Source organism: Podarcis gaigeae (assembly GCF_964106915.1).
Source record: "Podarcis gaigeae genome assembly, chromosome: 16".
NCBI lineage: Eukaryota > Metazoa > Chordata > Lepidosauria > Squamata > Lacertidae > Podarcis > Podarcis gaigeae.
The window spans coordinates 8,472,129-8,499,618 of NC_139693.1; the positions used below are offsets into that span (position 1 = coordinate 8,472,129).

At 48.9% G+C, this 27,490-nt stretch overlaps 2 protein-coding genes across 3 annotated transcripts in view; both read right to left on the bottom strand.

Annotated features, from left to right (window-relative positions):
• The window catches only part of CRTC2 (CREB regulated transcription coactivator 2), a 40,672-nt gene extending 35,321 nt beyond the window's left edge, over positions 1–5,351 (bottom strand). The window contains exon 1 of the mRNA XM_083715650.1: positions 4,642–5,351. Coding sequence (XP_083571776.1) covers positions 4,642–4,878 — 237 coding nt within the window. The 5' untranslated portion in view covers positions 4,879–5,351. The remainder of the gene's footprint in view (positions 1–4,641) is intronic.
• Positions 5,352–12,472: 7,121 nt separating this feature from the next.
• On the bottom strand, positions 12,473–27,489 carry SLC39A1 (solute carrier family 39 member 1). Of its 2 annotated transcripts, none has more exons than XM_083716013.1 (4): positions 27,285–27,489; positions 17,796–18,168; positions 16,239–16,369; positions 12,473–14,745 (listed from the first exon to the last, which is right to left on the bottom strand). In XM_083716013.1, the coding sequence occupies exons 2-4, from the start codon at positions 17,992–17,994 to the stop codon at positions 14,056–14,058; spliced, it is 1,020 nt and encodes a 339-aa protein (XP_083572139.1). In that variant the 5' UTR covers positions 17,995–18,168; positions 27,285–27,489; the 3' UTR covers positions 12,473–14,055. The 2 variants fall into 2 exon arrangements, with proteins under 2 accessions (XP_083572139.1, XP_083572140.1); XM_083716014.1 differs by having other exon boundaries at positions 26,736–27,312.
• Position 27,490: the final 1 nt, after the last annotated feature.

Here is a 27,490-nt window from a genome sequence, read left to right on the forward strand (position 1 = left end):
ATGAGAAGACTCCCTGGAAAAGACCCTGGTGTTGGGAAAGATGGAGGGCACAAGGAGACGGAGACGACAGAGGACAAGATGGTTGGACAGTGTTCTCGAAGCTACCAGCATGAGTTTGACCGAACTGCGGGAGGCAGTGGAAGACAGGAGTGCCTGGCGTGCTCTGGTCCAGGGGGTCATGAAGAGTCGGAGATGACTAAACAACAACAACAAGGCATGCAAAAAGGTCCGAGATGATGAAAGGGGATTGGAGGAGCAGCTGTTGATATCTCAAAGACCTTGGCAGAAGCCAACAGACGTCTGCTGTTAGGGGAAAGGACATCTCTTCCATGTCAAAGTTTACTGATTCACCTCCCTTCCCCATAACACATGCACATTTTCATGGAATTGTGGAGTTGGAAGGGACCCAAAGGGTAATCTAGTCCAACTTCCTGCAATGTCTCAACTAAAGCATCTATCACAGACAGCCATCCAACCTCTGATTAAAAACCTCCAAGGAAGGAGAGCCCACCACGGGAGTCCATTCAACTGTCAAACAGCTCTGATGGTCAGAAAGTGCTCCCTGATGTTTAGCTGGAATCTCCTTTCTTGTAACTTGAAGCCATTGGTTTGGGTCCTACAATTCCGGAGTGGAAGAAAATAAGCTTTCTCCATCTTCCATGTGGCAGCCCTTGAGATATTTGAAGTTGGCTATCATATCTCCTTTTTACCAGACTAAACATACCCAATTCCCTCAACCGGTCCTCATAAGGCTTGGTTTCCAGACCCTCGATCCTCCTCTGCACACTTTCCAGCTTGTCAATCACACCATTTCGATTCACACAAATGTGGTTTGGCAGAAGTCAAACAAACTTCGCATATATGTGGGATGTCATTATGAAAAAGAGTGGGCTGAATCCAATTAATTTCCACGCAGGGAAAACCAACTGAAATCAATGAAGCGAAGTTAGTCATGTCTATTCATGTCTTAATTTCAGTGGCCTTACTCTGAGCAGATGTAATGTTATAATTTACATAGGATTGTATCCAACAAGTTCCTACACAATGGAGAAAAGCAATCCACCTAAATTAATTCTCAGGTGTCTGGACAGCTCAGGCAGGCCTCGCAAAGAGTTTTCCATTTCTCCCTCTGACCTCTCCAGTGATGTTCTCAGTGGATCCTCCAACCTAGTGGCCAAACGCTGGGAAGTCACCCCAAGTCGACAGGATGAAGATTCTTGGGAATTGTAGTTTGCTAAGGGTGCCAAGAGTCATTAGGAGACACCCCCCATTTCCCTCCTAGAGCTACAATTCCCACCATTCCCTGGGAACAGGGATTGATTGTTGACCCACTTTGGAAATTATAGCTCTTGAGGAGAACTGGGGGTGGGGTGTCTCCTAACAACTCTCAGAATTTTTGATAAACTACAGCTCCCAGGATCCTTTGTGGGAGGCCATGGCTGTTTAAAGTGGTATCGTAGTGTTTTAAATGTATGGTGCAGGTGTGGCCTTCCGGGCTTGATCTAACATGGCAAGCCTTCGCTGGAAACGGAGAAGCACTTCCTGAGTGCCACTCTTAAGTCCCCAAATCTGTACAGATCTGAAGGTGCGTAATACACACTCCAGGTAGACTCCTGGCACAGAAATCCCCCAGGGCTCCAGCTTGACCCAACCTTGGCAAGTGATACCAACTCAACTCGCCAAGACAGCCACATCTGATGTGCCCCTCCACCCCCACCGGGGCCAGGCCGCTGTTTTTGCGTTTTCTCATCCTTTGCCCAATCTAATTTTAACCATCTCCGGGGAGCAGACTTTCCCCCTCTTTCCCGTGGGAGATTGTTCCAGATCTGCGGAATGAAAAGAAGAGGGGGGGGGGGAACCTGCCCAACATTTTGCCTTGAGCACTGCAGAAGCCAGAGAGAAGACGACAACTTTATCAGCATATTCCCCAAGCATCGTTCAAAGCAAAAAAAAAAAAAAGCCAATTGTCGAAATAATGTTTCCTAGTTGGTTATGTATCTCCAGATGTTCACCACATTTCACGGCCCTAATCACGATCAGGGAGAGAATCACGCAGGGAGATAAATGAATGAACCAACGACCTCAGCAAGTCTGTCAGGAGAGACTCATTCCTCCCTGGAAACCCAAAAACAATGGTAGAAGAAAACTCAAGCAAGAGGATTTCTGTTACAGAGGGGGTGGAAGAACCTGCCGCCCTGATATTGCTGGACTACAACTCCCATCAGTCCTGCTTGTCGGCCATACTGGGTGGGGCTGATGAGGCAGTATCCAGAAGACCAGAGAGTCTCTACTCAACGTATAAGAGCCACTTTTGACATGTTCAGCTTAGGATATTCAGTTGTTAAAAAACTGAGGATGGGAGAGATTTCTGAGTAACCCAGGGATACTGGCATCAAGTCCCCCTTCTGCCAGCAAGGCCTGAAGCTTGTTCTCACTATGCTGCTTAGGTCTGACCTAAGCCCTCTGTGAATGGCAATTCATGGTTAATACACCTGTGCACACTTTATATCCCAAGTGCCCTCTCTACCCATGTTAGATAGACCAGTCTGCCCTATCCAAGGGAAGGGACATCTGCTTTGCAGGTTCAATCTCTGGGATCTCCAGGTAGGACTGGAAGAGAACTCTGTTTGAAATCCTAGGCAGCTGCTACCAGGCAGGGTAGTCAATACTAAGAAAGATTTATCAGTGGTCTGATTCAGTGGATGGCAGCTTCCTACGTTCCAGTCTGTGGGGAAGATTTGCACTGATGCTCATCAAAATCTGTAGCTGATTTCAGCAGTTAAGCATTTTATACTGTAAAACACAGTGGTGTCCCCATCAACCCCACCTCCCCTATTACAGTACATCCCTCCCCCAGATTCCTCCTCTATGGAGTGCTCCATGCCATTACCCAATCAGGCCAAACTCTCCCTATTCTCCTTCTCCCTTGCTTTTCCTTATGCGAGTGTTTCAATGACCCCCCACCCTTCCCTAAACAGTGTGCTTCCACAATGGTCTCAGTCCTGAGAATACTACTCTTCCACAAGTCCCCTACACTGCAGTAGCCCACTAATGACACCCACCTCAAATATACTAGACCATACCCCTAGATAAGGTCCCTCCATAACCTGATTCATTCACAGCCAACTCTCAAGCCATTGCCCTCCTACAGACAGTTCCACCCTCATTTACATCCTAAGCCAGCCATTCCCAAACATTTCATCCCAGCAGACCACTTAAAAATGGCTCAGGGTCTCAGCAGACCACGTAATGGTTTTCCTGCCTGTTGCTGCAATCGTAATGTGCTATGCTAGATGCTGGATGATTCCTTAACAGTATTTCCTATGAATTTTATCAAATTGCAATTTGAATTCCACAGAACTCCATCGATTGGGCAATGAACTGGAGAATTCCACAGAATTCAAATTGTAATACAAGAGAATATACTATAAGGAATATACTGGGTAACCTTCCAGAGGGTGGGTGGGTTGCATGCCGTTGGTCGACCTGAGGCAAGGAGTTTGGTGCAGGGGTTAGGCTAGGACTTGGGAGACCAGGGTTCAAATCCCCACTTGGCCATGAAGCTCACTGTGTCATTTTGGGCCTGTCATTGCCTCTCAGCCTAACCTAACTCACAGGGTTATTGTGGAGGAAGAGACCCACGTATTTATCGTTTAAAAAGGTAAAGGGAACTCTGACCATTAGGTCCAGTTGTGACCGACTCTGGGGTTGTGGCGCTCATCTCGCTTTATTGGCCGAGAGAGCCGGCGTACAACTTCTGGGTCATGTGGCCAGCATAACTAAGCCATTTCTGGCGAACCAGAGCAGCGCACAGAAACGCCATTTACCTTCCCGCCGGAGCGGTACCTATTTATCTACTTGCACTTTGACGTGCTTTCGAACTGCTAGGTTGGCAGGAGCAGGGAGTGAGCAACGGGAGCTCACCCCGTCGCGGGGATTCGAACCGATGACCTTCTGATCGGCAAATCCTAGGCTCTGTGGTTTAACCCACAGCGCCACCCGCGCCCCTCTCATTTATCTATTAGAAAATAGATAAATAAGACAGCACCCAACCAAGTGTGTCCGCCAATTCACATCCTTACAGCCACCACCATCTTCCCTAAGGCGCTTCCATGACCTCTCTCAGCACCCCCTCCCCTTATGACCCCCCCATGACCCCAAAACAAACCCCCCACTTTCACCCATTTAAGCACTTAAGACTCAACATCTCTTCCTCCAAGAGACCTAACATCATCATCACCTTATCTCACACGCCCATCTTCAACTGAGGATGCCCCCATGACCTCACACCCGCCTAGTCCAATCCACGCGCTCCAACTCTGTCATTGGCTCCCCACCACCCCGGTTCCCCCCTCCACACCCATCCTTAACTGATGCTGTACCCCAGGACCTCAACCAATCCACGCCCTCCCCTTCCCAAGTCGGCGCCCCGTCATTGGCTCCCTTCCCACCCCGTTCTCCCACCCCCAAGACCGGATGTCGCTACCCCCCTATATCTGCCCCTCACCGGAAGTCGGCTCCCCCATTCCTCCGCAGCGCCCCCTCAGGGACGGACCGGCCGAGGGGCAGGCGGGCGGCGAGGCGGCCTTTCACCCTCACCTGTCCCGTCCCGTCCTCCCTCCTCGTCGTTCTCCTCCTTACCCGTGTGGTGCCCAGCTCCATCATCACCTCCTCGAAGGCCGCCGTCTCCTCGGCCTGCCGCTGCTTCTGCAGCGCGATCTTCTCGCTGAACTTGCGGGGGTTGGACGCAGCGGCGGCGGCTGCCGCGGCCGACGCAGCCACGACGCCCCCCGCGGCCGCAGCGCCGCCCGACGACGACGAGGAGGAGCCTGGTCCGGCTCCCGTAGCCGCCGCGGCCCCGGAGCCCGACGCCGCCATCTTGGTCCGCCGCCGCCGCCTCCTCCTCCTCCTCACAACCCTCCCTGGCCCGTGAGAGGAGCGACGGGGCCGCGGCCTTCCCTCCCTCTGTGAGCTCGACCGCGGGGCACGACGGGAAAGCGAGTTTGTTTACTTGCCTCGCCGACATGGGGCGCGCGCGGCCGAGGAAAGGCGGCGAGACTACGGCTCCCGGCGCGCCCCGCGCGAGCAATGAGAGGGGTGAGAACGCTCCGCCGCAAGGGACGACGGGAGGTGGAGTCCTCGTCCATAAGGCGCCGGTCTAAGCAGGGGCAGCGGGAACTACCTCTCCCGCCGCGCCCTGCGCGGACTCGGCTTTGGGGAGACTGGCGCATACTTTAATTTGGTGCGGGGTTAGAAGCGTAACGGTATTGATTTTAAACCCGTAAGCCGATTTAGAAGCTCCTTTGGGCGTGTAAACGGTATATAAATTATTATCAGTGATTACATTTGTGAGGTCTATTTCAATAACGCGGGCGTGCCGCTGAGCATGTGCAAAGTGCGTTTTTCTTAAATAATTGGTTTTATTTTCTTTTTTTCGCTTCATTATAACCATCTAACGAAACAAGCACCAAACAATAAGTAGAGACTTATAAAGAGACACAGGCTGCAATCGGTGTTCGAAATTCCACAGGCAGGTCCAGCTGCAATTACATGAAGATTTTTGGGCACCAGGTTGGCAACCAGAGTTTAAAAACCTCTGCCTTAGTCCATAGTTAATTCCATTTCCATTGTGTGTGCTGCTTTTTCTTGCATGCTGGGACAAATGAAATGTAAGAGCAAGTGATAGTCAAGCATTGGTTGCATTGTAAAGGACCCCAGTGTCATACAGTCCATCCCCCTGGCAAATAGACATTCCGCTGTGACAACTGTAACCTAGAGCTAAGGTGCGATTTGGTGCCTAGCTTATATATCTGAGTTTCTAACACTGGCTGCAATTCTAGACACTTAACTTACCTAAATCCACAGGTGGGCAATACCTATATTAGGACCAAACAGTGTCACAAGTTGTTTTTTTTTTTTTTTTTTTTTAAGAGAACAGAAAAGTACAACATCCAGCTTCAGAAGTATTACCAAGTTTTGGAGTTCGCTTTTTCGAGAGTTTTTGGGGTGGCTCACAAATATTACTTTAAAGCTGGCATTGCCAATAAAGTGAGCTCCAGGTGTTGCCAAACTACAACGCTTATCCCTGAAGATCCTGAGGGCGCTGATGGGAGTTGTAGTCTCACATCACGAGGGCACCATACAGAGCATTGTGGCTGTTGTTCTGTATCACTTGTAGATACATATAGATGAATATAAGGCAGAGTGAAACTGAAATGTCTAAGTCCACCCACATAGGAAGCCACATCACCCTTTAGGCACTATTGCTTTCTGTTCCTTCATCAGAGATGACTTCAACAAGTGTAAAGCGATGCATTTTGGCACGAAAAAAAGTCTTACTTTTCTGTACAAGAGGTAAGACCAGATTTTGAGGACACCTCCTTGCCAGGCAAACACACTTTGAGACAGAAAGTAGGGCCAGAGAGGGGCGTGGCTTAGGAAGAGGGGGTGTGGCCTGGGAAATATTCCAAGGGCCAGATAGAAAGGCTCGGAGGGCCGCCCTTGGCTCACCGGGCCTGAGGTTCCCCACCCAGGCAGAACTTTATATAAAGGGGGGGGGGAACCTCGCAGAAACGTGCTCGAACCGTGGTTTTGCAAACGGCATTAAAGGATTAAAAATCAGAGGGGATTTCGTTGAAAGGGAAGCTGGAAAACGAGCAGATTGCAAAGGCAAAGGGGATCAGCACAGATCCTGCTTGCAGAGGCGAGAGCAGCCGGAAAGCCAGGGACGGCAGGAACAGCATCTGCCCCAAGGCCGGGACGCGCCAGAGAGTACACGAACTGGAACATTGCAAGCCAAACAAGGCACGTATCTGATTGTGCGGCAGACGACCTAGGAAAGAGCAGGAGGAGGACAGGACGGCCTGTGCAGAGGAGCAGCAGGCAGGACATGCTGCCAAAACCCTTCCTTGGCCACTTGGAAAACTCCCAGGGAAGTTTGGGGGCTGGTCAGTGTCTCCCAGCTTAAGTCTACCACGCAGGATTGTTGTGAAGAGGAAAGTGGGCACCCTGAAGACCCTTGCTGCAGGATCAAGCCCATCTCAGTCCAGCCTCCTGCTTTCCCAGTGGCCAAACCAGCTGCCTCAATAGGAAACAAGCCTTGGTGTATAATAATCATTTTTTATTTATATATATAAAGAAATTGAAGAAATGCATTCAACCACCTGCGTCGTCACAGCCAGTTTGGACTCTTGCATACAGCCGAGGGAACCAAACCCTATGCCATCCCACTCAATGGCTATGCCACCACTCCCAGAATGAGATAGATTTTCATCAAAGCAAAAAAACATACTTTGTTCTACCATTCGTTGGGAAGGGGATAAGGAACAAGGAGCTCAGCTGAGTTCTGAAGTGCCACTTCAGGGGCCCTGTTCAATTTCCTGCAGGCTGGAGCCTAAACATACTTCCCAAAATCTTAAGGACTGGGAACTTCAGCTCTTTGTTTTTGTTTAACAAAACAGAAAGCCATAACACAAATGGATAAGCACATGAAAAATCCACTGAAATCAGACATCATAAGTTCATCTTAGGTTGGGTAGTTCACAAGTCTCTGTGGCTTTGCACTTTTCTCAGAAGATTGATAAAGAATGTATAATTATTTTGGTAATTATGGTGTGTATATTAGTCACCAAAGTGTTGCACGAGTCGTACTATAACACAAATGGGTGGCACAGTGTTCAGAGATGCCCAGTTCTACGCCAAAAACGAATTCCACATTCACCCCTGCGTAACAAGGGTTGGATCCAGCTAAGTGGACCTATAGCATTTTCTCTAATGTTAGTCCTACCCAGAGTAAAAGGTAAAGGGACCCCTGACCATTAGGTCCAGTCGTGACAGACTCTGGGGTTGAGGTGCTCATCTCGCTTTATTGGCCGAGGGAGCCGGCGTACAGCTTCCGGGTCATGTGGCCAGCAGGACTAAGCCGCTTCTGGCAAACCAGAGCAGTGCACGGAAACGCCATTTACCTTCCCACCGGAGGTGCACTTTGACGTGCTTTCGAACTGCTAGGTTGGCAGGAGCAGGGACCGAGCAACGGGAGCTCACCCCATCGCTGGGATTTGAACCGCCGACCTTCCGATCGGCAAGTCCAAGGCTCTGTAGTCGCACTGAAATTAGTAGAAATGACCAAGGCACCATCTGTACTGAACCACTGTCATGGCTTCTGCTAAAGAATCCTGGGAATTGTAGTTTGCTGCAGGTGCTGAGTGTTTTTAGGGCTGCAATTCCCAGAGTGGTTTAACAAGTAACCCCCCCCCCTTCCCAGGAAACCCACAGAACTGTAACATTGCAAGAGGTTAGCCTAACACAGCAAAATACAGTTCAGTGGTACCTCGGGTTACATACGCTTCAGGTTACATACACTTCAGGTTACAGACTCCGCTAACCCAGAAATATTACCTTGGGTTAAGAACTTTGCTTCAGGATGAGAACAGAAATCATGCTCCAGTGGCGTGGCGGCAGCGGGAGGCCCCATTAGCTAAAGTGGTGCTTCAGGTTAAGAACAGTTTCAGGTTAAGAACGGACCTCTGGAACAAATTAAGTACTTAACCCAAGGTACCACTGTACAGTGCCCAATTTTGGGAGGCGTGGATAGCCCTGCCTTTAAAGTGACATGACACTGCTTTGAACTTTTTTAAGCAGGTTGGATTCCCATCTGTGACGGATGTTTTAGCTGAGATTCCTGCATCGCAGAGGGTTGGACTGACCCATGGCGTCCCTTCTGATTTTACGATATAATACACATGGTGTATTCGAGTCCATTCATTTGACTTGTAGGATAACCATTGCATACAACCCTTCAATTTATTCCCTAGATGAGATTTTAGCACCCCCAACCCGTTCACTCCATTACAGGCCGTTCTGCTTTCTCACTGCCAAATCCACGGATTCAACAGAAATTTCACAGAAGAAAGCTGTGTTTTAATGAAGGCAGCATGGGAGAAACAGACAAACACACACACACACACACACACACACACACACAGAGTGGGTGGAGTAAAACGCCTTTTATTTGGGCCGCTCCATTCCCATCTCATTAAGCAATTTGGCACGGTCAGCCCCAACCGTGTTTTCATCTGGCGAGAAAGGAATGCAAGGGAGCATTTATTCCGAGGGCTCCGTGAGAAGGAAGGATTCCGCCGCCCACATCCTTTCATCGAGACCCTCTGCGTAGGAAAAAAAACAACTGCCGCAAAGAAAGAACGTCAAAGCAGCAAACTGGTGGTGCTCGGCCAACGAAACGGAGAAGGCAAAATCATTGCTGCAAGCCACCCAACCCATCCCATTCTTCGCAGGTCAAACCCAACCAAAGAGCCAGCCTCTTTGCTGGGTATCGTAAATGCGGCTTTGGAAACGGCCTCTTGGCAGATCCACAGAGTTCCTCAGAAACTTAAAACGGGGATTCCTTCCCCGGGAGATTGGTCAACCCCATTTTATTTATTCTGAGTACTTGTATTCTGTTCTTCAGCCAAAAAGGCTCCCCAGAAAGGCGTACAACCTATTATAACAAAACAGTCCTGGCCCTGCAAGCTTAAAATTTTTAAACAAAACAAGAATTATCAAACTTGGGCACCAGATCTCAAACAGTTGTTCTTATGAAGGTCAGCTTCTACTGTTCAGGGTTAGGAGGTGGCCTGATGCAGCAGCTCTTTTGGGAAAGCTGACGGAACGAACTCTCCTTCTCAGCTCTCCTTTGGTGACAGTCCTATAATCATGGAATTGTAAAGTTGGAAAGGGACCTCGAGGGTCATCTAGTCCAACCCGCTGCAACGTAGGGATCTTTCGCCCAATGTGGGACTCCAACCCACGATGCTGAGATTAAAAATCCCACGGAACAAGCTTCTGCTCTGGAGGACAGGAGTTCAGCCAACGTTCAAGTTACAAGGAAAGAGATTCTCACTCAACTTCAGGAAGGGCTGACACTAAGAGCTGTTTGACAGTGGAATATAGACTCCCATGAACAGTGTTCGAAACTCCCATTGTTCTAGGCGCATTTTACGACAGGGAGCGTCATTCGCATGAGCAGTTTCTGAGCTTTGGGCACAGTGCTGCGCCTAAGATTTCAGATTTAAAATTGCAGGATTGGAGAAGACTGGAGAAGAGACCCTCTTAAGAATATTAGGGGGAGTGGGCAAGGGAAGGACTAGACCAGGCATGTCCAAAGTCCGTTTCAGGGGCCTAATCCGGCCTGCCAGTCGATTAAATCCGGCCCCCGTGGCAGTATATTTCACACATGTTCACTTCATCAAATCTGGCCCTCTTCGAAAAAAGTTTGGGAACCCCTGGACTAGACCATGTGAAAAGTGAATGCAATATTTTACCTGCAGTTCATTCGTTTTCAGCTTTGTATTCTTGTTATTAAAAAGTGTGCCTAGATATTCCAGGTTTAAGGTGCCATTTAGCTCCTAGCTTTCGTTTCTCAGAGGTACCGCCTCTCCTGGTATGCTCTGCAGAGGACCTTAAGGTCCACAAATGACAACACCTTGGAGGTCCCAAGTCACAAGGTGGTTAGACTGGTCTCAACTAGGGCCAGGGCCTTTTCAGTACTGGCCCCAACTTGGTGGAACACTCTGTCACAAGAGACTAGGGCCCTGCCGGACTTGACATCTTTCCGCAGGGCCGGCAAGACAGAGCTGTTCCGCCTGGCCTTTGGTTTGGACTCAGTCTGACCCTTATGTTTCCCTCCCCTTACGGTCTTGATCTCTGGGCTACTTTTAAAATGATGCTGCATTTTAGATTGCATTTTAACCTGTATTTTAAATTATGTTTTTTCCCCCAATTATGTTTTTACTGTAATTTTAGTGGTGTTAGCCACCCTGAGCGCAGCTCTGGCCAGGGTATAAATAAAAATTATTATTATTATTATTATTATTATTATTATTATTATTATTCTGTCACTGCCCATGAGAGGTTGGAGGTTTCTAAGCAGAGGCTGGATGGCCCCATGTTCTGGATGCTTTAGTTGATATTCCTGCATTCCAGGGGGTTCGACTAGATGCCCTTTGAGGTCCCCTTCCAACTCTATGATTCTGAGATTTGATGCTCTACTGACTGAAGGGATAGGAGGCCTGATGGAGCCAGCCTGTAATCCCCAAAAAACAGCCACAGGGAAGGGAAGGGGAGAGCATTTTCAAGGCACGTACCACGAGACATCTGTTTCGCACCCTTCCCCAATCCCTTGCAGTGCTGTGCACATGGGAAGGAGGGTCCAGAGGGGTGGAAATTTTGAAAAAACGGGACGGCGACTGCTATACGCCAAGTTAACAAACTGTATGCTGAACTTCCGTTTAAAAACCGCTCTGGATATCAAAGCTGCTTTCGTTTCCACCCGCCGCCCCCGAGTATTTTCCAGCCAGCGTAAACGGCTTGGGTTGTGGGTGTCTCGAGTGCCCGCCAGCCTCCCAGAGACAGGAAACAGTTTAAGAACAAAAGCAGCTCAAGTCAACAAGCGATCGGTACCGAGCATTCGCAAACGCCTTAATGCAACCAAGGGAGGTGGTCTGATCACTGAAGTCCCACTTTTAAATGAAAACATAACCGATTTTATGGCTGGGGAAATTTGTTCTGAGTCCAACTTCTCCGTCGTTCTTTGTCCGCAGTCATCTCAACTGGCCCCTGCGAAGGCCCGTAGCTGCAGCTCCACACTTGTGATAATTCCAGATCTTGGGGCCCTTAAAGGTAAAGGGACCCCTGACCATTAGGTCCAGTCGTGGCTGACTGGGGTTGCGACGCTCATCTCGCTTTATTGGCCGAGGGAGCCGGCGTACAGCTTCCGGGTCATGTGGCCAACATGACTAAGCCGCTTTTGGTGAACCAGAACAGCGCACATAAACACTGTTTACCTTCCCGCCGGAGCGGTACCTATTTATCTACTTGTACTTTGACGTGCTTTCAAACTGCTAGGTTGGCAGGAGCAGGGACCGAGCAACGGGAGCTCACCCTGTCGCGGGGATTTGAACCGCCGACCTTCTGATCTGCAAGCCCAAGAGGCTCAGTGGTTTAGACCACAGCGCCACCCGCGTCCTTATATTAGGCCAAAAATGAGCCGGTGCTGAAATTCAACAGGGGCAGACCCCTATGGAAATTCACAATTGCTGGTTAACATAAAATCATAGACACCCACCCACCCAAACCCCAGGGTCAGGTAGTCCAACCCAATGCAATGCAAGAGTCTTTTGCCCAATTTCTCATGCACCAAACATAGGTCTATGTTCTGTTTACACCAGGCCCATGAGTTTAACCATCTGTTAATACAGGGACAGGGAACCTGCAGCTTGCAAGGTCTTGCTGGATACAACACGCGTCATCCCTGACTAGACCTGACGCAAGTTGCAGTCCAGAAACGTGCATCTAGAGGGTCAAAGATTCCTCATCCCTGATTAACAGAACAAGATTCACAGACACACAACCAACGTTCTGCACTTTGGCCTGGCAAAATGCTTCCGCGCAACTCAAAAATACAGACACCAGCAGGTTGTTCCTAAAACATGTCAGTTTAATGAAAGATACCTCCTAGATGATTCTCTCTGTATCAAGCAAGCTTACAGCAGATGCATGAACACAGCTATTTTACATTGTCTCTCTCGGCCTCACGTGCTTCAATGGAAGAGGATCATTCCCCCCAATAAAAGCTGCGTCTGCATCAATTGATCTGCAACGCTCGTTTTGCACAACTTTCACTTGAGCAAAACCCAAAGAATTACCCCACCCCACCCCGGGCAGGTGAGAGAAACAACTTTGGCACTTAAGACAGGGAATGCAAGAGTCGTCCCCCTCCAAAAAAAACCCCCCAAATGTGGCCCTGAAATGTTCTTCCCAAAGTGCTTGGGCTGGACAAGGAAAGGAGGCAACCAAAATTTAAAAGTGTTTGACTCGCTCAACCCAACCAACCACACCGTACAAAACACATACACACACACACACACACACACACACACACACACACACACAGTTGGTGAGCCCTTTTGAAACAGTCAAGGCACCAACATTTTAAGGCAAGACGGTTAACGAGCTGTGGAGATGGCAGAGAAGTATTTTGGCACCAGAAACCAGTTTGTTGTTGTGTTTAAAAAGCACAAACGAGAGAGACCCCCTGCCACACACGCTGATTTGTAAAACATGGCAAAGGGTTGTGTACAAGAGCCCTGGGTACATCACTCTGAGATATCAACCACACCAGAGGGGGTGTGGTTGTGCAAGGAAACACATAAGGAGGGGTGGTGACAACGCAGTTGCACGAAAGACCTTGCGACCAGCTGGTGCAACGATATTCCAATCGCACAAGTGGTTGTGTTGCGATTCCTCCAGGGCGCAGAATTCGAACTCTCCTCTCTGTTGCCGCATGCAGAGGGTGACAGATACAGCCCGACCTGCTTAATTCTTAAAACCCAGGGAAATATTGTCAAGCCATCCCCACGCCAAATTTGGCTATGGTTTTATTTTTGTAGCTACGTACTCACAAGAGGGTGTAAACACTCCACCAGACACTCTGACCTTGTGCCCAACTGCAGAGGCGCCCCAGGCAATCAGGCCTAGAGCACAGCTGGGCCCAAAGGGGGCCTGAGATTGTGGGAACAGTCAGAGTGCAGGTCTAAAACAGCGTTCCTATTTTCAGAGGAAGAGGGAAGAATCTTTAAAAAGGAGATAAGCCTGTCTATCCCAAGTTTTGGACCTGGGTTCTAATGTACAGGAACCCCACAGCAGGGGGAAATCAACAGAGTAGGATGAATTTCTGGAGGGGATAACAAAACAAAAAAACAGGCTTGTGGGTTTTTTCCCAGGAATAGCGTGTGTGTGTTGTCGCCCTCTCCCTTCCATGTCACCGGACTGTCTCTGTTTTCTGCTATTTTTTGCCTCTGGAGGGAGATCTTTGGGGATGTCTGTGAAAATTATTGCTTGTCTGCCTTGGGTTCAGCCTCCTCCCTCGAGTTTCTGAAAGTCAAAGCCCTGCGCGGTTTGGATCCAAAGGGATCCCTGAGTGAGTTTAGGACACAGATCGAGGGCATCTCTTCGCCCGCCCACAACCCATGCTCCTCCTCCTCCTCCTCCTCCTCCTCCTCAGATCTTGATGAACAGGATGCTGGTGACGAGTGCGAAACCTGCCAGGAGGACGATGACTTTGAGGATGCGCTGTTCGGATGAGTTGAGCTCGTGAGGCAGGATCTCCAGGAAAGTGATGTACACAAAGGTGCCGGTGGCCAGGCCCTCGAGGACACAGCGCGACAGCTGGTGGAGGGCCGCCAGCGGGGTCTCCGTCAGCACCACGCCCAGCCCGATGCCCAGGGGGGACATGATGGCGAAGAGGACGAGGCAGGCGGCCACCACGCGGGGGCGCAGCCGCCCCTGCAGGAGCTTGAGGCTGAGGCTGAAGGCGATGACGCCCTTGTGTATCAGCAGGGCCAGGCAGATCTCCAGCGCCTGGGCCCCCTCCTCCTGCACCCCCACGGCCAGCCCCTCGAAGACGGAATGCAGCGAGAGGGCCAGGAGGAGGACCACCGAGCGGATGGCCGAGTGGGCGTTGAAGTCCACGTGGACGTGGGGGCGGTCCCGGCCGTGCTGGTGCGCCAGCGGCCCGTCGGGCCAGCTCTGGTCCTGGATGGAGGCGGAGGGGTTTGCGGCCGAGCCAAGGAGGGCCTGGGTCTCTTCCAGGGATCCCGCCGGGTCTTTGTAGGCCAGGACGATCTGCTCTAGGACCAGGACTAGGAAGAAGCCCATGGCCAAGATGAACTCCTGCAGGGGGAAATGGAGCTGCGGGAAGGAAGGGGAAAGGTGTGAGCACAGGGTCAGAGGCAGAGGTTTGCTATGGGGGGCACTTTCACGCCAAACATTCAAAGCACAGCGATAACTTGCAGCGCCCTAAAAGAAAATGTGATGAAAATGATGTATACATGGTATCTAACACCAACTAAACTTCCTAAAATGTATAGAACAAGACTTGTGGTGTTCTATCATGTGGCTATTGTTATTTTTTGTTGGCAAGCCTCTTTGGGATTCATTTGAATGAAAATCAGCATAGAAATACAATCAATCACTTATTTGGCTTAGATTTTCGGGAAATAGTCTCGATTTTTGTCCAACCCTCGGGTTCAGATTTCCGTGAAAACGCCCTCGTCAGCTTTTGGGAGCTTGTTGCTTTGGGGCCATGACAGAAACAGGGGCGTGGTTGTGAAAATTCATACAATTCTAACACAAGCTTGACATCCACCCCTCCATCTCGTCTCTCCTATATACATGGAAATGTAGAATGTCGTCACGCTCTGCAGTTCACATGGCCGCCAACAGGCAGCCGTGCTAACTGCAGCGTCAGGAATGGCAGGCCGGGGCAGGTGTGAGCAGTTTAAAATGGGGAGCAATCTGCTGAATGAAGGGTTTCCTGCCTCCTTTGAAAGGGGGTGGGACAAGGGGAGAGGAGCTTAGGGCTAGTTTTGGGGGGGTGGATTGGCAAGGTGGTGGGCGAGCCGTAAAGGGGGCTGGGCAGGAGGAAGGGCAAAGAATTCTGGGTAAGTGGGGCTGGAGTGTGGAGTGAGCAGGTGCAGCAGACCTCTGTGTGTGTGTGTGTGTGTGTGTGTGTGTGTGTGTGTGTGTAAGAGAGAGAGCGAGAGAGCGCTATACAAAATCACTATGTGGGAAAAGCTATGAAGTCAGACAGTGCCTCAGCCTAGTTTCATCCTATTTCAGACATCATGATATATTGGCAGGGCTATTTTTCAGGGGGAACTCAGTTCCAGCACCTCTCAGGTGACTTCTGGCACCTCTCAGGTGGGTGCCACTGCCATTCCAACAGAAAGAGGGAAGGATTCATGGCGAGTTCCAGCACCTCTTTTTCTAGAAAAATAGCACTGTAAATCAATATATCGTGATGTTTAGCTGGTGGTATGAAGTTAAAACCAGGTACAGTGGTACCTCGGGCTAAGTCCTTAATTCGTTCCGGAGGTCCATTCTTAACCCGAAATTGTTCTTAATCTGAAGCACCACTTTAGCTAATGGGGCCTCCTGCTGCCGCCGCGCCGCCGGAGCACGATTTCTGTTCTCTTCCTGAAGCAAAGTTCTTAACCTGAAGCACTATTTCTGGGTTAGCGGAGACTGTAACCTGAAGCGTATGTAACCTGAAGCGTATGTAACCTGAGGTACCACTGTATTGCCCAGCCCTAACGAACAGTAAACGACTCAGCAGTTTTGATGATTAAACGCAACATAAATCCTTCTCATAAACTGGTGGCAGAATCTGGGCCTTCGCTCACCGTGACTCTCAAGTTGTTGAAGGCCTCATTAATACCGGCAAGGTAATCAGGGATCAAGTCCAGGAGACACGTAGCCAGGAAGACACCTCCAGCGAAACAGCTCACCAGGCTTAAAACCTTCCTTCGGGAATCTGTTGGGAGAGCAAAAAGCGTCAGAGCAGGAAAGAGGAGAGAGGAAAAGATGGGGTGAGGGGGCGAGTTGGAAGAATAATATTTTAGTGCTGGTCTGAAATCGCCAAGCCTAACCTTGCTTCATATCGGGCTACGGAAAGCCGCAATCGACAGCTATCTGACAAGGCCACATCTTGCGTTATGCTTTTAAAACAGTATCAGGAGACGCTTAATCTCAGGGTCATGGATTCAAGCCCCATGCTGGGACAAAAAGATTCCTAAATTGCAGGGGGCTTGACTAGATTCCCCTACAAATCTATGATGGCTTCCCCAAAGAATCTTGGGAAACGTAGTTTGTTAAGGGGGAGCAGGTAGGAGACTTCCCCACCCTGAGCTACAGGTCCAAGTTCCCTGGTGAAGTGGGATCGATTGTGAAACCGCTGTGGGAATAAGGGAAATAAGGAAGTCTCCTAAGTACTCTCGGCACCCTTAAAAAACCACACTTCCCAGGGTTCTTCAGAGGGAGCCATGACTATTGAATATGCGGCCTAGGACCCACGTACCTACGGGACCGCCTCTCCTGGTATGCCCCGCGGAGGACCTTAAGGTCCACAAATGACAACATTTTGGAGGTCCCAGGTCGCAAGGTGGTTAGACTGGTCTCAACTAGGGCCAGGGCCTTTTCAGTACTGGCCCCGACTTGGTGGAACGCTCTGTCACAAGAGACTAGGGCCCTGCGAGACTTGACATCTTTCCGCAGGGCCTGCAAGACAGAGCTGTTCCGCCTGGCCTTTGGTTTGGACTCAGTCTGACACTTATGTTTCCCTCCCCTTATGGTCTTGATTTATCGGCTACTTTTAAAATGAGGCTGCATTTTAAATTGCATTTTAACCTGTATTTTAAATTGGTGTTTTTCCCCCTATTATGCTTTTACTGTAATTTTACTGGTGTTAGCTGCCCTGAGCCTGGCTCTGGCCGGGGAGGGCGGTGTATAAATAAAATTTATTATTATTATTTCTATCGCTGCCCATGAGAGGTTGTGGACTCCTTGGAGGTTTCTAAGCAGAGGCTAGATGGCCAACTGTCCTGGATGCTTTAACCTGCATTTTAACCTATACAGTGGTACCTCGGGTTAAGTACTTAATTCGTTCCGGAGGTCTGTTCTTAACCTGAAGCACCACTTTAGCTAATGGGGTCTCCCGCTGCCGCCAGAGCACGATTTCTGTTCTCATCCCGAAGCCAAGTTCTTAACCTGAAGCACTATTTCTGGGTTAGCGGAGTCTGTAACCCGAGGTACCACTGTATTTTAAACTGGTTTTTTTTTTCCTATTATGTTTTTACTGTGATTTTATTGGTGTTAGCCGCTCTGAGCCTGGCTCTGGCTGGGGAGGGCAGGGCATAAATAAAAATTTATTATTATTTATTATTAATTCGCCATTCTTTTACCTGACGAGCTGGTTGTGGCTCCCGGCTGCCGGAAGACCCACAGAGGAAGGAACCCACACAAGAGGGTCACCACCAGTAGCAGAGCCAAAGAGCCCAGCTTCACCTCCAAACCCGTGGCGGAGCGGAGACCCACCACGTGGGCATAGGGCTCCCACACCATCTCTTCCAGCTGCGTCTCGTGCCTCAACTCGGCCGCCATCGCTCCGGTGCAGGACTTCTTGGCCAACTCTGGGCTGAGCCCACAAAGCACCGTAACCTTGTGCTTAACCGCCGTGCAACTCAGCGGAGGATTCCCCTCAAACTGCCACCATCCTCTTCATTCCCTGCCGGTTTTGGGGCACCCCGAGGGATTAGGGTCCAGGAGGTGTTCGTCCTGCAAGGAGGAAGAAAAGAGAGTGAAGGGGCGCTAGGAACCAGCGGCGTAGCGTGGGTTGTCAGCACCCGGGGCAAGGCACGTAATTTGCGCCCCCTAACCCAGGGCAAGGCAAGTAATTTGCGCCCCTAACCCTAACCTGCCGCCGCTGCCAGCTTCTTCTTGCTGCTGCCTGGGCTGGGGTATTTACGGTAAGGTAGCCACGGCGGCGGCGGCGGGTCCGTGTCAGGTGATCTGAGGCGAGTTGCCGCTGGCGCTGCCGCCCAAACGACGCCGCTTGCCCGGAGGAGGAGGAGGGCAGAGAGGCGAGGAAAATACAACATGGCCCCGCAGCTGCAGCAGCGGCGGGGCTGTGAGGAGGGGCTGCCTGACGCGCCCTCCGCGGCCCTGACGCATGAGGACCGCGGCGAGCGCTGAGAGCCGTTGCCTGCCGGACGCCTTCAGCCCGGACGCGCGCACAGCTCGTCGGTTCCGCAAGACATGGGGCTCTGCTACAGCCTGCGCCCGAGGCTCTTCGGCGACTCCGGAGGCGGCGAGCGCCCCCCCCCAGATGTTGCGCCCCGTGCGGCCGGCCCCCCCTGCACCCCCCACGCTACGCCACTGCTAGGAACCAAAGTGAACAGGGAGCGAAGGCATTGGCAGGGGGGAAGCATTTTCAAGGGGCATCAGCAGGGAACCAAAATGCTCATTTTCAAAGCCATTACTGTTGTTGTATTAGAACAACAAACCCCTGTGTTGCAAGCTTAACTCCGTATACCCAGGGGTTTGAGACTGCAAAAGGCAGCTACTTTGTTTACCAACGATATTGAATTTAAACAGAAAGGGATTGCTATTCTCAACAAATGTTCTTTTGATTGACAGACATGTGTTCAATTGATTTCAAATATATTAGAGAATTTACAAGTGCACACAATTTGATTTTGTTACTAAATCATGTATATTATGCACAAAAAATTACAGTGCTATCTGGTATACTGGTCTGCGTGTTGCTTGTATTGTTTGTTTGTTGTATTTAGACGCATAGCTGTCAACGTTTCCCTTTTTTTAAGGGAAATCCCCTTATTCCGAATAGGATTCCTCTACATTAAAATGCAGCCTCATTTCAGTAGAAACTCCAATCAAACACTTTTGGGGGATGAAAACGTCAAATCTTCACCAAGGCCCGCTATCCAGACTGGTCCTACGTGGGCCAGAAAAAAAGCGAAATAGGAGTTCCATTTAATAATATTATTATGATTAATTATCCACCCTTCACCCAAAGGGGCCAGGGTGGGTCGCAACAGTTAAAACGCAATGTGAAAACAGTTCAAAACAGAGATACTCAAACTTTTGGGTTCACTGCTCCCCTTGGTTCCACAAACTCACAAACACACAAAAAGCATTATTCAGAATAGTGGTTTCCACAACGCACTAAGGAAGATAATAGCGCAACAAAACTGGAAACAGGAACAATTAATTGCACAATTACTCAAAATCCGGTTACAACTATTTTGTTTATTCAACAAAACTGATGATCCAGTGATGCCAGCTTTTCAAAGTTTGATAGTCCTTGGCACCTCAGCTGCCCCCTGGCGTCCCACTTGCCTCTTAGCACACCCCTAGGTAATCCCACCACTGGTTTAAAACAACGTACGACACAGAAACAAGGTGGGTCCTAAAAATAGGAGCTATGTGGTGTGTCAACCAAAGTTTGATTTCCTTCCCCCTCCCTCCAGGAGCATCGCAGGCACAGAGGAAAGCGGCCTTGCACCAAGTCAGGCCATGGCTCTATCTAGCTCAGTACTGTCTACACTGACAGGCAGCAGCTCTCCAAGGGTTCGGGCAACGGGACATTTTTTTTAAAGAAGGAAAAACGTGGAGAGGATTTTAGAGGGGCACAAAAACTATTTGACCGCATGGCATTGTTGGAGGGCAGTCAATTACAGTGGTACCTCAGGTTAAGTATTTAATTCATTCCAGAGGTGCGTTCTTAACCTGAAACTGTTCTTAACCTGAAGCACCACTTTAGCTAATGGGGCCTCCTGCTGCTGCCGTGCCGCCGAAGCACGATTTCTGTTCTTATCCTGAAACAAAGTTCTTAACCTGAGGTACTATTTCTGGGTTAGTGGAGTCTGTAACCTGAAGCGTCTGTAACCTGAAGCATCTGTAACCCGAGGTACCGCTGTATATAAATATAGATACATACACATACATACATACATACGCACACAAGTTTGGTTGGGTTTTTTTTTTGTGTGTGTGTGTGTGTGTGTGTGTAATTTTATATGGAAATTTTAAAAAATAAAGAAAATAATACAGTGGTGCCTCGCAAGACGAAAAGAATCCGTTCTGCGAGTCTCTTCGTCTAGCGGTTTTTTCGTATTGCGAAGCAAGCCCATTGACGGATTAGCGCTATTAGCGCTATTAGCGGCTTTTAGCGGCTTAGGAAAAGGGGGGGGACCGCAGGAACTCGCAAGACATTTTCGTCTTGCAAAGCAAGCCCATAGGAAATTCGTTTTGCGAAGCACCTCCAAAACGGAAAACTCTTTCGTCTAGCGGGTTTTCTGTCTTGCGAGGCATTCGTCTTGCGGGGCACCACTGTAAATAAATAGACCATTTTGGGAGGGGGGTGGTCATGAAAAACTCATGAGGCACAAAACATGCCTCTCTTTTTCATGACCTCTGACACTTAAGGTGTCTATTAAGGCACACCCTATCCTTGCAATTGAGATTAAACTGTTGTTAGTGTTTGTATCCTAAACCGAGCTGAACCACCCTGGAACCTAAGGGTGAAGGGCAGTTACCAAATCAAATTCTTAATACAGTGGTACCTCGGGTTAAGTACTTAATTCGTTCTGGAGGTCCGTTCTTAACCTGAAACTGTTCTTAACCTGAAGCACCACTTTAGCTAATGGGGCCTCCTGCTGCCACCGCGCTGCCAGAGCACGATTTCTGTTCTCATCCTGAAGCAAAGTACTTAACCCGAGGTAGCAGAGTCTGTAACCTGAAGCGTATGTAACCTGAAGCGTATGTAGCCCGAGGTGCCACTGTACTGTAAATAATAAGTCACCCCTACACTACACCAAAACAGCCCTCCGAGAGGAATTGTGTTGAGATTGTTAACCAGCACAAAACGATGGAGATACGTTCAACAAAGTCCTGTTGAAATTTATTCCCTTATTGCATTTATCTCTTTTTCTCTGAGCTCAAGGTAGCCGACATGGTTCTCCCAGCTCTTCATTTAATACCCACAAGAGCCCTGTGAGGTAGGCTGGGCTGAGAGGAGGAGAGTGTCCCAAGCAAACCACATGGCCAACTTGGGGGAATTTGAACCCTGGTCAACTCTGTGAATCTCTAAACCAGGGGTCAGCAACCTTTTTCAGCAGGGGGCCGATCCACCGTCCCTCAGACCATGTGGGGGGCCTGACTATTTTGGGGGGGGATTCCTATGCCTCACAATAACTCAGAGATGCTTTTTAAATAAAAGGACACATTCTACTCATGTCAAAATATCAGGCAGGCCCCACAAATAACCCAGAGATACATTTTAAATAAAAGGACATATTCTACTCGTGTAAAAACACGCTGATTCCTAGACTGTCCGTGGGCCGGATTGAGAAGATGACTGGGCCGCATCCAGCCCACGGACCTTAGGCTGCCTACCCCTGCTCTAAGCTGTATCCTACACTTCCTTATTAGCAGTTGTGACTACTTAAAACAAAACCATTTTTTATTTCGTTTTCTTTTCCGTAACTCCTTAGTTGTTACTGGAATTCAACTGGAAAAAAAGAAAAGAAGTCAAGCTGCAATGCTTTTAAAATTAGCCTTCAACAGGCATTCCAGGAAAGGAAATGGATTCCCCTTCTCCTGTCTGCAAGTGGGGGGGGGGGCCTAAAAACTAAAAACCCAAACAACAGGAGGAGGAAGGAGAGAGATCTTTTTCCAACCTCTCCTTGTTGCAGCTCGAACTGTAAAGGGCAGATTACGGATCAGCAGATCCTAAACTGTATTTTGGGAACTTCCTGGCCTCTGTTGCTGTGAGTGAGTCATGAGGCCGACATATTCCGGTAATGTTTCTCCTGCCCAAACAGAGGGGGAAGGAGCAGCTTTCAGACTCAGAAATGCATTGACTGCTACTGCTGCTGCAAAAGCTGCACAGCATGGGTAGGCAAACTAAGGCCCAGGGGCTGGATCCGGCCCAATCACCTTCTAAATCTGGCCCACGGACGGTCCAGGAATCAGCGTTTTTTTACATGAGTAGAATGTGTCCTTTTATTTAAAATGCATCTCTGGGTTATTTGTGGGGCATAGGAATTCGTTCGTTGTTGTTTTTTCAAAATATAGTCCAGCCCCCAACAAGGTCTGAGGGACAGTGGACCGGCCCCCTGCTGAAAAAGTTTGCTGACTCCTGCTGCATAGTCCCAGGACTCTGGCCGGTTCAAAAGGGATCCCTCTGCCGTCCAGTGCATTCGCTTAATAATAATAATAATAATAATAATAATAATAATAATAATAATTTATTTATACCCCACCCATCTGGCTGGGCTTCCCCAGCCACTCTGGGCAGCTTCCTACAAAATATTGAAATACAGTAATACATCAGACATTAAAAGCTTCCCTAAACAGGGCTGCCTTCAGATGTCTTCTAAAAGTTTGGTAGTTATTTTTCTCTTTGACATCTGGTGGGAGGGCGTTCCACAAGGCGGGTGCCACTACCGAGAAGGCCCTCTGCCTGATTCCCTGTAACTTGGCTTCTCGCAATAAGGGAACCGCCAGAAGGCCCTCGGCGCTGGACCTCAGTGTCCGGGTAGAACGATGGGGGTGGATATTTCCCCTTACTTTTTAGGAGGAAAAAAGTGCGTCTTATGGAGTGAAAAATACGGTAAATTAATTGCATTAATTTGCAACGCCCTTAACAATTTGGGTTCAGGGTTCCTCAAGGACCTGTCTAGTTCCTTATATCTCTACCTGATCTGAGTGGAGATTCGAACCCAGGTTTCTCCCAGGTTAGGCCCACACCCTAACCACCACATCGAAATGTTATACTTCTGGTGCTTAACTTTTTATTCCGGGAGAGATTTTAAACCATTTCTGATTTTTATGGTTAGTTTTCAAACAGGCTTGCTCATTATTGTCTTTGCTGAACTTGACGTACCCCATTCAGAGGGAATTGCAAAAAAGCGAGATATAAATTTTCAACATAGCATAAATAAACTCCTGTTAAGTAAATAAAAATAAGTGCATTCACTAGGAAAAATACAATATTCCAAACAAGCATTATAGCAAGGGAAATGAATTGCAAAATGTGCATTATCAGGCAAAAATCGCATACAAAAATAGTAATAATTCAAACTAAAATGTTGATGAGTTTATATAAGGGCTTAAAAAATATCCCAAAGTGAAATGGAAATGTAGATGTGTGGATTTAAGATTGGAAAAACAAATACTGAAATTGCCAGATTCACTTTTGCCTCGTCTCTTATCAGCCACCTGGCTGCACGGACCATGGTCATCAAAAGAGGAAGGGGGAAAATTACAGTAATTCTGCCCAAGCCAACCTTATCAACAATCCAGATGTTTTGGACCACAACTTCCCACCATCCCTGACCATAATGTTGGCTGAGCAAGTAACGTCTTGAACCCAGGTCTTAGCAGTCCTAGTTGAACACGCTTATCCAATTTTTGCCAGGCAATAGTGGGAGCAGGAGCACGAAGTCATCTTCGTATGTATGCTTTACAAAGAGGCCCACAAAAGTTCGTAGTCCACAAGAAAAGCCTCTTAGTCTGCCTACAGCAGCACAAAGTCATTGGTGGTCTAAACTGGAGACAGAGGAATGGAGAAGAATTTAAAAAATAACAGTGTTTCCTGGTTTGGTCACCTGGAAGCAGTTTTCAATTCACCCAGGTGAGAAGTCTGTTATTCACCCCAGGATCTTTCCACCTCAGGACACCCAGGTTCCATCACAGGGATTCATACTCTGACATTCATTTTGCCAACCAAAATTTCCAAGCAAATAGGAATTCTGTGATTGGGGTAAATCTCTCCTCTTTGGGGGACTTGGGTGAATTCAGTGTCTCAATTTTAATGGCAGTGTGATGGGATGATGAGCTGCTTGTGCGTAAAAGCTTAGTCCCTCAGAGTTTGGCCTGATTATCAAAGCTCTGTCTATAGCGGAGCCCCTTAAGCATGACTCCCTCAATCGCTGGCAGAATCCGACAGTGGGCGTTTGCGGAATCTCTTCCAACATAAAAGCTCCTTAACGGAAACGCGTCTTCTGGATTCTCGGCGCGACAGTTTCCGGCGAGGGGTGGGTGTCCCTATAGGAGGTCCTGAAACTTCCCCACTGTTTTCGCTGGAAGTGTCCCTGAGCCCCCTTTCCGACTCCCTTTCCCTCGGAGCTCCTTCTCTCCCCCTGCTGGTTCCCTCCTCTGCTGCTGAGTCTCTCCTAGCCTCCGTGAGCCCTTCCACCACCTGCCCTTCCGATGGCAGTTCCCTGACAGGCAGACTCCAAAACTAAGATTATATAAAATATTACGCCATCAAAAGGCAGCCATATTTATTTACTTTGAGTCAGGATTTGAACCCTGGCCTGACACACTAACCACTACACCACCGCTGCCTCCAACTTCCATCAGCTCCAGCCTGCATGGTCCATGCTCAGGAATGACAGGATTTACAGTCCAACAATGTCTAGAGGGCAACAGATCACCCTGTCCTTAAAGAGGAGTTCAGATTCAACGTTTCCTGCCTTTATTTATTTTTGAACTACTTCCAATTGTTCATGGATTTCACAAAACCCTTAAAAGGCACAAGCGGTGTGCAAATATATTGCGTTCCTCTCTCGGCCGCGGTTGTCTTGATAACCCTGCACTGCTTTTAGCATTTATGGACTGTGGTCCAAATAAATGGAAACGTGATCCAAACTGGGGCAGATGATGATGATGATGATAATAATTTATTATTTATACCCCACCCATCTGGCTGAGTTTCCCCAGCCACTCTGGGCGGCTCCCAATCAAGTGTTAAAAACAGTACAGCGTTAAATATTAAAAACTTCCCTGAACAGGGCTGCCTTCAGATGTCTTTTAAAGATAGGATAGCTGCTTATTTCCTTCACATCTGAAGGGAGGGCGTTCCACAGGGTGGGCACCACTAACAAGAAGGCCCTCTGCCCGGTTCCCTGTACCTTGGCTTCTCGCAGTGAGGGAACCACCAGAAGGCCCTCAGAGCTGGACCTCAGTGTCCAGGCAGAACAATGGGGGTGGAGACGCTCCTTCAGGTACAGTGGTACCTCGGGTTAAGTACTTAATTCGTTCCAGAGGCCCATTCTTAACCTGAAACTGTACTTAACCTGAAGCACCACTTTAGCTAATGGGGCCTCCTGCTACCGCTGGAGCACAATTTCTGTTCTCATCCTGAAGCAAAGTTCTTAACCTGAAGCACTATTTCTGGGTTAGCAGAGTCTGTAACCTGAAGCATATGTAACCTGAGGTACCACTATATACAGGACCGACTTCCTTTCCAACATGCCAGCATGCATGATGCTTGGCCAGATTCTGCCAGATGTGGGGCAGAGGTGCACAGCATTAATTGTCGCTCTGTGGAGGGAGAAAGAGGGAGTGTCCTAAGAACTCGCATCACCCTTAGCAAACTACAGTTCCCAGGATTCCTTGGGGAAAGCCATGACTGCTTATAGCAGTATCAAAGTGCTTTAAATGTGCAGTATGAGTGCGACCTAAATCCTGAATTTAACGGATTGAAATTAGTCATCTCTTCTGATTTCGGCAGGTATACCCCAAAGTCAGACAGAGCTAGATGCAAGGGAGGCTGGAGATCTCAGTATGCTTTGTGGCCGAGACTGGACGGCGAGTGTTAGAAACTCAGATATATAAATTAATCACCAAATGGCCCTTAAACCCAGATTATGGTTGCCACAACGGAAAGTCTAGGCGCTTTTTTGTTGTTACACGAGGTATTATTATTATTATTTATTTCATTTCGATGGTGCTTTATCTTTTAAAGAAAAAAATCTCAAAGCCATTTTCAACACATTAAAACATCAAATACAGTGGTACCTCAGGTTGAGTACTTAATTCGTTCTGGAGGTCCGTTCTTAACCTGAAACTGTTCTTAACCTGAAGCACCACTTTAGCTAATGGGGCCTCCCGCTGCGGCTGCGCCGCCAGAGCACGATTTCTGTTCTCATCCTGAAGCAAAGTTCTTAATCCGAGGTAATATTTCTGGGTTAGTGGAGTCTGTAACCTGAAGCGTCTGTAACCCAAGGTACCACTGTAAAACCAATCCAGAATAAAATGATCCTGGGAATTGTAGTTTACCCCTTACGGAGCTGCAGTTCCTAGTACCCGGTACCCTGAACTACAATTCACAAGGTCCTTAGGGAGAGGTGGGCTCTAAGGTATGGGGTGTCCGCAGCCCAGAGTACAACCATTAACGGACCAAACATATGTCATGTCTAGCAATATCAAGGGGTCTCCTCAGAGCAGGGCTAACACCGAATACAGTACAAGCTTTGTAAGTAAGCATTACTTGAATTTTAGACTAAAATTTGGTGTGTATACCCACTTACCTGGGAGTAAGCCCCATTGAGTTCAACAGGCTTTACTTCAAAGTACAGATTTGAAGGAGAAAGGCCTGTAGCTCAAGGGTAGAGTAACTACTTTGTACACAGAAGGTCTCAGGTCCAATCCTGGTACAGCTAGGAAAGACTCCCTACCTAAAACCCTGGAGAACTGCTGCCAGTCCGTGTGGGCAATACTGAGCTAGATAGACCAATGGCCATATTAAGGCTGCTTCCTACACTCCTATTTGGTCCTATGGGGGCTGGAATCTTACAATTATTTTTAAGGGAGGGGCATAGCTCTGTACGCTTGGCGTAAAGTCCCAGGTCCAACCCTTAAAATCACTCCCTCCCTGCAACCCTGGAGAGCCGCTGCCGGTCAGTGCAGACAATACTAGGCTAAATGGGCCGGTGTAAGATGGGGCGATCCAGAAATCTTACACGACCCCCATCATTTACCACCCCCAAAAAATAGGAGGCCAAGGGGCAGAGACAGGTCTATAGCCCCCGAAGCCCCGCTTCTGCCCTCTCGGCCTTGATCCGCGACGCCGAACTCACCTCCTCCGGCCCCGTCGCCTCCCAACTCAACACAAGCTCCGTGGGAGTCGGGACGTTCCAAAAGGCGGGGCTATGCGAACAAGAGAATTCCCCCAGCCACCGCTCGGCCAATGGTAACGTCGGGCCAGCGGACAGTGTCACAGGAACATTCGAAAGGGCGGGGCGCAGAAGAGGAAAAGGCCAATGGGAGCCCCGGTGACGCTTCT